General features: G+C 41.7%; 3 protein-coding genes across 4 annotated transcripts; 2 read left to right on the forward strand and 1 right to left on the reverse strand.

Annotated features, from left to right (window-relative positions):
* Positions 1–389: 389 nt before the first annotated feature.
* On the forward strand, positions 390–1794 carry LOC128742776 (cytidine deaminase-like). Its single transcript, XM_053839229.1, has 2 exons — positions 390–969; positions 1027–1794. Exons 1-2 carry the CDS (start codon positions 906–908, stop codon positions 1431–1433), a joined length of 471 nt encoding a protein of 156 aa, XP_053695204.1. The 5' UTR covers positions 390–905; the 3' UTR covers positions 1434–1794.
* A 6354-nt stretch (positions 1795–8148) lies between these two features.
* Positions 8149–8833, forward strand: LOC128741214 (ATP synthase subunit g, mitochondrial). The gene is made up of 3 exons (XM_053836856.1): positions 8149–8221; positions 8287–8345; positions 8473–8833. Exons 2-3 carry the CDS (start codon positions 8306–8308, stop codon positions 8730–8732), a joined length of 300 nt encoding a protein of 99 aa, XP_053692831.1. The 5' UTR covers positions 8149–8221; positions 8287–8305; the 3' UTR covers positions 8733–8833.
* On the reverse strand, positions 8819–10113 carry LOC128741213 (tubulin-specific chaperone C). 2 transcript variants are annotated; one of them, XM_053836854.1, is made up of 2 exons: positions 9998–10113; positions 8819–9940 (listed from the first exon to the last, which is right to left on the reverse strand). In XM_053836854.1, exon 2 carries the CDS (start codon positions 9910–9912, stop codon positions 8860–8862), a length of 1053 nt encoding a protein of 350 aa, XP_053692829.1. In that variant the 5' UTR covers positions 9913–9940; positions 9998–10113; the 3' UTR covers positions 8819–8859. The 2 variants fall into 2 exon arrangements, with proteins under 2 accessions (XP_053692829.1, XP_053692830.1); XM_053836855.1 differs by having other exon boundaries at positions 8819–9936; positions 9998–10091.
* Between the last annotated feature and the right edge of the window lie 1435 nt (positions 10114–11548).

The following is an 11548-nucleotide window of genomic DNA, read 5'->3' on the forward strand; positions in this document are numbered from 1 at the left end:
CAGATGGATTTACACAGTCGTTGGCGAAACTAAAGCATCAAGAATTCAGAAAACTAATAATAGTCTGGTAAGGAGGAGCGAAGTAGTGTGGTTGATGAAGTGACTTACGATTACAGCAAGAGATCTTAGGAAGTTATTGAAACTGTAAATACCTAGTAAAAAATTAGATTTATTCCAGCACACTTACTTTGCACACTACAGACGTATAAACACGATAAACACTTGAACAACCCTAGCAACCGGCATGATCGGCTGAAAATCGAGACGAGAGCGAGAGTAGTTTTATTTCATTTCATAGTCAGCTTGCTTTGATACCTTTGATACACGCGACGCGGGTATTCTTTCGCAGAAAACAGAGTATCGCTGACTTTGGTCGCTGACCGAGAGCGACTCTCATCATCAGTCACTATCGCATGTGTCATAGAAAAACTAGAAAAACCAAAAGAGAAGAAAACAATCATAAACATTAACCTTGACGTTCGTTTGAAAAGAAAGTGTTGAATTTTTATGCCGTGCCTCCCAAATTTGTCTCGAGAAAAAGCTTTTGGCTGGCATTAGGTATTAGGTATTAGGCCTTGCTCAGAACGTGTGAAATTTACTAATAAACCAGGAGGCTGCGTCGAACAAGGAAAAGAAAAAGAATATTTGTTTACACACACGTTCGCGACGTGAGAAACTCATAATAACATTTACAGTCAGCAGTTATTTTCTTTAGTCTACCCTGTGGTGATAATTACAATTTCGCTTCTTTCTACTAACCAATCACGTCACCACCTGTAACAGTCAGCCGAAAAAAGAGTGCAAATTTATTAGTTCTATTTATATAATCATTTATTGAGAGTGCCTCGGAAACGGGTAAGAGCTCAGTAAGCAACCAACTCTAGTCAAAGGCAGACGGCAACGAGATGATGAACAATAACATTAACGGAACGGTGGACGGTGAAAATATCGTAGAATTCGATTCGCTTGGTAAGTGCCATCTTACTGTCCTATGCAGCATCGGTTTTATCTAATATCAGTGGTTAGATTTCAAGGTACGAGAATTGATAAATGCTGCCATCAAAGTACGCCACAACGCGTACTGTCCGTACAGTAACTTCGCAGTGGGAGCAGCGCTGAGGGCTACCACCGGTGAAATCTTCACCGGATGCAACGTCGAAAATGGAACCTTCGGACCGAGTGTTTGTGCCGAGAGGACAGCTATTTGCAAGGCAGTCAGCGAGGGATATCGCGAGTTTGAAGCCATCGCCGTAGTGGGCTTACAGGAGAGCCAGTTCACAACTCCGTGCGGTACCTGCCGGCAGACGCTTTCCGAGTTTTGTCGCAAAGACATTCCGGTGTACGTGGCAAAACCGGCACCGGCCCGTGTGATGGTGACCTCGCTGTACAAACTGCTGCCGCATGCATTTTTCCCCACTTTTCTGAACAACTGAACCATCGCGGAATTGCGTACTTCAGCCACGTGGGGGTGAGCCACAAGTATGGAAATGCATTTTTCACTCAATTCGATTGAACTTGTGGACCGCTTGATCCCGTTGGCTTATTCAAAAGTAGTTTTCATATTCAATAGAAAAATGTATACATTATTTTCGAATGTTAAACTTTGAAATTTTCCTTATTTTGATAGACACAGTGTACCAGAATTATCAGTCGATAATCCATATATAATTGATGTACAATGACGAAACCAAACTTTTACTTTCTGTGCTGTAACTGTCTTATATATACCAACAATTATTGATAATATATTTACTCAGTGTGTATTAAAAATCAATTTGACGATTGAAGTAGGTACCAAAGAAATTTTTGCGTAACTCAGAAACTAGTCAATAACAGGTAGTTAGTCAATACCAAGACCACAAAAACTATCTATAGTAAGACTAGATCATTCAGCGCGAGACGGCTGCGAGTGTTGCCGGCGACCCGCTGTCGGATGCGCCGGCCACTGGGGCAGACAACCCTCCCGCAAAAATCACCACTGTCTAGGTTTATTTGTTTTCCTAGGTCTACTGACCTCTATTAGGTTCTTTCCTTCAGTTGGGTCCGAATGAGCGACAGCGGGTAAGGAGAGGATCACCCCTGCGAAATGATACTTTCCTCGAAAAAGTTTTCCGTGAAACGGTACATTCCGTTTAACGTTTTTCGCGAAATGGTTTTCGGCGAAATGTTGTACAATCACGGCGAATATTGCTATCCGCTTTCTGGCTAAACAATGAGAGGAGTTGTTTTCTACTTTACTGTGAGGAAAAATTGCAAATTTCTTTGCTGATTACAAGGAAGATTGTCCAATCAATAAGTGACTAATCACTCATAAAAGTGCTACTTTGGCTTAAATCGTTTCGATTTCTTCGGTGCACTTATTGCTTGGATTATAACGAACAAGTGCGCCGAAGATAGCGAAACGATTTAATGCAGGATCGCACTTTTATGAATCAGCAATATATTAAACTACTAACTACCCATCCAATCCAATACCCAGGTAACCAATAAGCATTAACATAAGCAGCAAATCAGTATAGGTTTTGCGCCGAAACGTGAAGTTTTTCACATGTAGTATCTTTAGGAACATTTCTTGGTATAACTTAAGCCCCTTCTTGTGAGAGAAATCTTTGGGTGATTAATTCCCTTAAAAGTGAGATACGAAATTTATTTTCTCGTACATTCGAGATACTTTCAGCAAAGTTGTAGTAAATATCAATACAATACAGTCAATTGACACTTGCTTTCACTGGTTTTTTGTTGTCTTTTAAGCAGGAGTTGTTTGATCTGCCACCATTTGCCACCTTGGCAAATATTTAAGCTCAAAGAAGTACTAATTTTCACCAAAAAAGCTCAAAATCTCTGAAACTTTATAAAATAATGTTCTACAGAAACAGCAAGATAAACAACTTTCTAGAACACTACGAACACGTAAAAATTGACTAGAATAAGTCAGGGTTTAAAAACTGTTTTATTTATTTATTTATTTATTTTTTTAAGGTCAACAGGTAAAATATCACCCCAATGACAGAAATAACTAACTAACGTATTTAGAATACTCGTCTTTTTAGATTATTAACATAAAACACGTCTAAAGTTACACTTGTTTATTTCTCGAGACACATTAAAGTCAAATACATGGTAACATTGATTGAATAGACGAGACATACTGCGCACTGGTTCATGTAGACCAGAATTCGTCCTGAGATGATTCGTACTGAGAAACGAGTGATATCGTAGATTGCGGCGTCGTATATTGATCTCTAGCATGCTGAGGAGTATCGAACAATCAACGTTACCTTGCAGAAGATCGCTACTAAAGCATACTTTTGCCACATTGCGTCTTTCCTCTAGTAATTTCAGGCCGGTTTTTATAGCTGGGTAAGTTCCGTGGATCCGTCCATCTGAGATGACGTGAAGCGAAGTGGATGAACTGTCACTGAATAGCTTCGATGCGTTGAATTTCGTTCTGGTAATAAGGAGACCAGACGGGAGACGCGTATTCCAGTACAGGTCGCCCAATTGAACAATAGAGTGTTTTCAGGCAGTAGATGTTTTTAAATTTTTTCGCGAAACGAAATAAAAAACCCAGCTGTGAAGAAGCTTTTGCCACCACGTATGAAATGTGATCCTTAAATGTTAATTTTGCATCGATTAAAACTCCCCAATCCTTAACTGTGGATTCACGCAGTAAACGTACGCCAGCCAAGGCATAGTCATAGTGGAATAGTGAATGTTTTCGTCCAAATGAGATTACCGAGCACTTAGACACATTCAGCGACAATCGGTTAATTTGACCCCATTTAGCGAAGTTTTCTAATTGCTCCTGCTTTATATCGTCAGCGTATGAGAGTTTCGCGCATATCAAAATGGAATTAACGTCGTTCATATGCAGCAGGAATAAAAACGGTCCTAGGTGGCTTCCTTGTGGAACACCAGAACAAACAGGAAATGGCGAAGAAATGTGATCACCAATTTTCACAGACTAACTACGACCACATAGGTAAGATTGAAGCCAGAGTAGCAAATGTTCGTTCATGCCAGATCGATCAAATTTGGCAATTGAAATTTGATGATTCATTTGATCAAATGCTGCAGATAAGTCTGTGTATATTTCGTCCACTTGACGACCATCCTCAATTTGGCGTGTTACAAACGAAGTGAAGGAAGTCAAGTTGGTTGTTGTCGATCGTTTAGGCATAAATCCGTGCAGATCCGACGTAGTGTTTATATCTCTGGGCAAGCTCCTGGAGGATAATCAACTCAAACAGTTTAGAAGTGGCACTTAATGCAACTGTACTCCGATAGTTCGAGCCTACTCGTTTGCAACCTTTTTTAAAGACAGGAAAACCATATGACTGTGTCCAGCAGTTTGGAAAAATGCCTATAGCGAAAAATAGTTTGAATACCGCTGCAAGCGATGCAGCGTCTCCATACAGCGTTTCAGAATGATTTAAGTCTGGAGGATTTAAGTCTTTTTCCAGCTGACGTAACCATGTCAATGGAGATAACAAACTGCGACAAAGGTACAGAAAGTCGTGGAACATTTTCGATGGCAACGACTACATCCTGCGGGTCGAGATGTTCATTGGTGAAAACGTTATTGAAATGAGAACGGAACAAGTCGGCAATGTCAGCGGTGGAGTTGGCTTCGAACAGACCATTCGACATCGTAGAGGGTAATCCCGATTCTTTACGTTGCTCATTCACGTAGCGCCAAAAACTTTTTGGGTTTGCCTTGAGACGGCGTTGCAGATTGTTCTGATGGGCGTTATCATTGAGTTGTTTATAGGTAGTATTTATTTCTACGTATCTTATTCTCATGGCATCAGTGCGATACTTGCTGTGTCGTCTAAGGGCTGCACGTTTAATCGTTTTAAGGCGCTTGAGATCAGCGTTCGCCCAGGCTGGTTTAGGCGGTACGCACTTAGACTTGACGGGCACGAACTGGTCGATAGCATATGCCAGTATACTAGATATGGTCGATGCAGCGAGACTAGCGTCGTAATCGCGGAGAACCTCCTCCCAATCAACGTGGCCCAGAAAATCGTTCATACCGTTGAAATTGGTTTTACTAAACTCATATGAGAGGCTTTCGGAAGTATCTCGGAAGCGTTGCTGTGGCCTGATCTTTAATTGCGTTAGTAAAAGAGGATGATGCCTGCAGATCTTTACAAGCGGTACCGGAGCTTCTGTAACCGTACAGTCTACGCACAGGTCGTCACTAACGAAGCACAGATCAAGGGTCCGATGATTCTCGTTTGCGATCCCATTCATCTGTTTAACTCCAGCGGTGCTATATGTATCAAGCAATTTTCGCGGGGCTATGCCTATGGATGATCGAGAGGCGATCGGGAACAGAGAACCGTGGGAATTACGCTGCCAAGAGATCGCGCTTAAGTTAAAATCACCCAAAAATAACAATTTTATCTCTAGGCTTTAATTGCGACACAACCCAATTAATAGCTTCAAGATGGTTGCCCATCAAGTTTTCGTCGTTGACTCGATCGGGAGGGATGTAAACTACGCAGAGATAGAGTATTTCGTCAACAGTGGTAATCGCGACCCATAATTGTTCAACTGCCGAAGGGAGTTGGGAGGATTAACTGTGCAGGACTTGAATCCTGAGCGAACAGCTAACAAAACGCCACCTCCAGTACTTTTACAACTATTTGAACGCGACCGATCCTGTCGGTAAACGGAGTAAGAGTCGTTAAACAGCTGGCTTGTCCTCGCATTTTGATTCAACCAGGTTTCGGTGAGGGCTTATACGTCATAAAAGCAATCGCTGAAGGCTAACTGGTACTCAGCGAGAGAGCTGTTCATTCCTCCAACGTTTTGATAGTATACCAGGAGATTCGAGGTAGCAGATGCAGCAATACTTGTTACGGTTGATGTCCTGGGAATTGAAGATTCGTCAGAGCGATGGATACCGTTACTGATAGGATACTTGCCATGGAAGGCGGCTTGGAAAACCCCTTCACCAGCACTAGACTCAGGGCCGGGACGACTTGGATTAGTGTTTACCAAAGGCGAGGTGTAGAAATGCGGCAGAGATGTAGATGTACGTGTAGAATAACCAGAAGAGAGACCAAAAAAATCCGCGCTGGAACCGGAGGAGCGATGAGGAAGTACAAAGTCGTGAAATCGTGAGTACTTGCCTGTGAGAGTAAGTTGGAGGACCTCGACTGCAGATTTGACAACAGGACCGCGACGACTGAGACGAACGCTGGCAGCAAATGACCGGACTGTGTCGATCTGAGAAGAGGCATCCATTGAGCTTTCGAATACGCGGTCGCGGTGTTCTAAGTCCAACATGTCGACTACTTCCGCTACCGTTCTTCCGGTTTGATGGTGGTAGACTAAAAACTGAGAACGGATCAACAGTGGGGCTGGGATCAGCGATTTCCAACTTGCCTGACAGGCGATTTTGGAAGCCCCGTTCCCTACACCCGCCAGCAGGACCGGGACGACTGCTGGTCGCTGGCTGGAAAGGATCGACTGCGGCGGGGAGGTCGGGGGCGTCCATAATTCCATTTACAGTGCGTCCCGATATTACGTTGGGCGATGAGACATGCGATTGTCTGAAGTTATGGTCGTTCTGATGGAATATCCGAAGTCCAGCAAAGGGATTGTTGTCAGCAAAGTTTCGTTCAGTAAGTACCGCTAACGGATCGTGCAAGTGCGTAGTACTGGAAACACGGTACGGGTCAGTGGACGAAAGGGTATTTACAAATATGTACTTGCCGTGAAGAGAGTTTTGGAAGCCCCTTTCCCCACGCTCACACGTAGGACCGGGACGACTGATGAGCGCTGGCGTCAGTAGCAGTAGCAGGCAGTTTTAAAGGGTTTGTCTACGAATAACGCTTGATAGATAATTTCCATGAAGAGATACAAGTATAGTGTCTTTGACAAAGTTGTTTGTATTAATATTTACTACAACTTTGCTGAAAGTACCAAACCAGTATCTTGAATAGACGAGAAAATAAATTTCGTATCTCACTTTTAAGGGAATTAATCACCCAAAGATTTCATTCACAAGAAGGGGCTTGTTATACCAAGAAATGTTCCTTAGGACACTATATGCGAAAAACTTCACGTTTCGGCGCAATATCACACGATCACGTATTTCGCTGTTTGGACCACTGCGCTGTGTAAGCAGATTGGTCCCTACGCGTCCGAACCGGGAGAAGGCTAAGAAAAAGCCGAATACACACCCTCGGCGTTTGCGGTGTTGTACGGAGGAAAAGTTACCCAAGGAAGATTGGATTTTCGACTCTGGGGTTTCATCCCACATGTGTCGTGATCTTGAAGAACTGAAGAATCGACTTGCCTTCATGAAGGACTGGTGCGATATAATCAATCTGGCTGGCGACGTGATTGCAATTGGACAGCAAAAAAGTAGTCTGTTCAACCTGTAACAGAAAGGTAAAAATGTTTCGTGTGTGGCGAGGTCTCCGGATGATCCATATTTCGACAACGCGAAGGAAGAAATGGGATTCCAAGACCGAGGCTGGAGTATTCGTTGGATATGCAGCATGGACCAATGGATACCGTATCTACAGCCCACAAACAAAGAAAGTTTTTGTTAGTCGAGACGTGTTCCTGAGTGAGCAGCAGCAAAGCGGACAAGCGAGTCGAGAACCGATTAAGCAAACAGTAATAGAGTTTCCAGTAGTAGAATATATTCTTGCTGCCAAACGTATTCTTCAATATCTTGAAGAAACGGATCAAAAGTTCGGGTATACGGTTTAGATTGCCAGGTCGCTACAGCACGTTGAAATTGGCCTGGAGCAAGCTGTTCCATGCCCAAAACTACAAGAAGTAAGTGTGTTAGAATTTCGAGGAATCCAGTCTAATAATTTTTTTATTAATATTTAAACGAGACCTTGCTGCTCTTGCTCATATAGCGAATTTGTTTATTCAATCCGGATTGGAATTGGATGATTTTTTTGTGTTCATTTGCTCCTATCTGACAGATAAAATTCGCCAATAAATTTTTAATGTTTTCACAAGTTTTACCTAATTTTTTGACCAAAATGTGTGTTAAATTATTTCGGTGTGAAACGGTGATTAAACAGCTTTTCGAAGTTCAGACAAAGATGGCTCTGCTTTACACTGTCATTTCTGATAGTTCATTTTTCTGTTCATTTTGTGACACTTGGTTGACATTTGATGTCACATTTTATTTTTTTATTCACGCAAAAGCCAACTTCGTTCTGCAAGCTACGGATTAGAAAAGGTATGTTTCTGTTTCACAATTTTTTCTATTTTCTTCGACTTTATCGTTCATTTTGAACATTCCAGCATTCGAAACATCTGAATAATGGCTGCTCTAGCGAACAAAGGATCCGCGCTGGTATCAAGTACGTATCAGTGTCTTAATGTACCTAAACTTGTCCAGCCTTGCTGTTCAATGGCTGCCGCTATTTTAGGTTACATAATTTACGGTGTGTAATCTTTTTCTCTCTTTCGGGATTCTTTATTCCCTAGCCCTGATGACACAGGCCCGACCAAAGTTCAACGTATTCCTCAAGTATGCCAAGGTTGAGCTGACCCCACCAACTCCCGCGGACATACCAGCGATTCGGAACGGCATTGCTCGTATCATTTCGGGTGCACGAACCGGAGCTTGGAAGAACCTGACTGTTAAGGAGGCCTGGTTGAACTCGCTAGTTACGGCCGAAGTCTTTTTCTGGTTCTACGTCGGTGAGGTTATTGGCAAGCGCCATTTGGTTGGTTACAAAGTTTAAACCTTAACGATTAAATCAGAGAAGCTAGCAAAGGGACGTTTATAAAGGAAGTTCGATTAAATGTGAAAAAAACTCCGATATACAAGTGTTTACTATGTACTGTGAAAAGCAAAGCGAGAAGCCATTTTTATTCAAAAGTTTTACAACAGTTTTTAGTCTGAAACTGATGCTGGTACAACTTCCAATCGGAAACCAGTTGATCTTCAGGAAGAAGGGACCAGTTTGGGGACGGTTTGTCCGTTGCAAGCCAATCAAAGTCATCCAACTCATTCCAATTGTTAACGTTCACATCCAATCCGGACTCGACGAAATCGTTTGCCAAACCATCGTAACTCCAATTATATTCGGCCACTTGAATCTGACTACAATCTTCGATAATTGCCCGCGACGTTACCTTCAGATAGAGGTGACAGTTGCGGGAGCGATGACATCGCAGCTGCTGGCAGGCAACCACAAACTTGCAGTCTACGCAATCATCCAGAAAGATTGATCTTGAGGTTGGCCCACACAAGACTAGACAGTTTTTCAACTTCGTAAATTGTAGTGCGCCAGAATGGCCCTCCAGTCGAACGATACAGTCTGTCAGTCCAGAGGCCGTAATAGTTTGATCATCCACTGATGAACGGGAAAGGACAATCAGTTGATTTTTTCTTTCCGAAAGGGTCCACTTCAGTCGATCACCGTTCGATTGCGGGTCTGTGAAATCTGCTGCTTTACCTAAAGCAAATCGACTGTCTTGATGTACTTTGACCGTTTTCTTGCTTTTAAAGCCAAACTTCTTTTTTGGTATAAGCTCATTCTTCAGAGCATCCAAGCGTTTGCAGAGCTCGTTGATTGTGTTCTGGCACACTTTAATCTTATACTCGTTGAGGAAAAAAGTCGATGTTGATAGATATCGCTGTAAGCTAGAAATATCTTTCTGGACGCTCTCGAACGTACTAACTCGATCGCAGTCGCTGGCAATAACCGCATCTAGTCGAGTGCTAATCTTCCGAACTTCATCATTCAACGATGCCTCAAAGTAGTCGATCGCTTCCGATTCGTCCGCATCCTTCTGACGTTCCAGTTTAGCACTTTCGATTTGATTTTTACGCTCCTTGTGCCGACGGTCCAAAATATCCGTAATTTTTTCCTTCTCACTAAAACCACCACCGCCTCCATGTTCATCTATTCCCTCCATTGGTTTGGGAATTTATATGCTAAACTATCTAAAATAAGAAAAGATTTCTAAAGAATGAAGTGCTTTAAAACTTTGTTCAGCCTACAATATTTAATTCTCCCTTTTCTTCAGATATATTGGCTCTTTACTTTCGCTGGCTTCCTGTAGTTTCTGCATAAATAAAGCCTTTTTCGTTTGGGCTTCGCTGGCTTCGGCACTGCTGCGTTGATGTTCACGCTTGAGCTCTTCTAGCTTAGATTTACTCGGCTTGGTTACCTCCAGCAGTACGTATCCGATTCCACCGAAAACCGTAAGATATATTACCGGTTTGACGATAGCATTCATTTGGAAGGTTTCGCCTGTTCCTGCTTCCAGATAAGCTCGTCGTGCTTGCGGATTTTTTCGTCACCACCGATGTATTCGCCCACCTGGTAGTAACCTTCCAGAATCAAAGGATAGTTTTCCTTTACGTAATACCTAAACTCTGCGTCACGGTGTAGGGGGTCGGGAAAATAACGGATTCAGTTTCATTGAAACGTGGAAATGACTATTACGACTGATTTTGAATGTTTCCTTACCTCTACTTGAGTTTAGACGGTGCCAACCTAGGTAACTGACCGCAAAAGCAATTGTTTCTGCAGCTATCAACACGATTGCTGTTTTCTTTATAACCTTTCTGTATCCGGGACGAGAATTCTTAAACAGCATATTACTTTATGGATAAAACCTTCGACATCCGGAAGATTTCAATTTTCTCTGTTGAAACTGGATGGTAAAGAAAAATAACCAAGGAAACGGAATAAAGAACCTTGTGAGAAACCAAAGTAAATTGATATATACCAGGTATGTGACCATCGAGGGTTGCATCAGTGTGTGTAGAAAGAAGAAGAAATAGTTCTGAAATATGGTGGAACTTGCATGAAAATTAAAACTAAATTAATTGTAATTAATGAATGCAGCTATATTATTCCAGAGAAATATTTGAACATTTACAATGAAATGTAAGGAATATATTTTAAAGTCATTTGCACTTGTAACCTTCTTGAATTATGCGTATAAAATTTGAGAACATGGGTGACTAACTATTTCGATGTGCAATTGAAAAATGAATTAATGTTTCTAATACTTCACGATCAATACGGTATACGGTTGCTTAAATTAAAACACGTTCCGTCCAACATTTTGCTTGCATGGTGCTCTTGAATATCTGCCTCTGATATCTTCTTTTAAATAATACTTTTATTCGAATAGATGCTTGTGCTACTGCTTGAAAATTCTTAAGTTGAAGTCACTGTTCCAAGATGATACCTTTTTATCATAAATTTGCCCGCTCACGTTGTTTGATATATATGCTCTTGTCTCAACACTACGTAGAAAACCATAAAAGCAATCTTAGATTGCTACAAAACAGTCTTAGATGATAATTAACACTTTAAAAGCTTACCAGAAATCAGACGAAAAATATCGCGGGCGGATTACAATGTTGCTCATGCTGCTTATTGAACAATCATGTCCGAACATTTAAAAAAATTTCTTTTTTGTGTTACTACTTGCAGGAAAGCGATATAAGGACATTTCTTTGAGACATCTTGATATCACTTTGACGAAAAAATTTCCGCTTGCAATTTGGAATGTTGCACTTCATTGTATTCATGAA

The sequence above is a fragment of the Sabethes cyaneus genome, chromosome 3 (assembly GCF_943734655.1).
Source record: "Sabethes cyaneus chromosome 3, idSabCyanKW18_F2, whole genome shotgun sequence".
Classification (NCBI taxonomy): Eukaryota; Metazoa; Arthropoda; class Insecta; order Diptera; family Culicidae; genus Sabethes; species Sabethes cyaneus.

Coding starts and splice junctions, on each gene's coding strand:
- LOC128742776 (XM_053839229.1), top strand. CDS start 906: ATGATGAACAATAACATTAACGGAACGGTGGACGGTGAAAATATCGTA. Junction 970..1,026: donor CGTAGAATTCGATTCGCTTG/GTAAGTGCCATC, acceptor ATCAGTGGTTAG/ATTTCAAGGTACGAGAATTG.
- LOC128741214 (XM_053836856.1), top strand. CDS start 8,306: ATGGCTGCTCTAGCGAACAAAGGATCCGCGCTGGTATCAA. Junction 8,346..8,472: donor AGGATCCGCGCTGGTATCAA/GTACGTATCAGT, acceptor TTTATTCCCTAG/CCCTGATGACACAGGCCCGA.
- LOC128741213 (XM_053836854.1), bottom strand. CDS start 9,912: ATGGAGGGAATAGATGAACATGGAGGCGGTGGTGGTTTTAGTGAGAAG.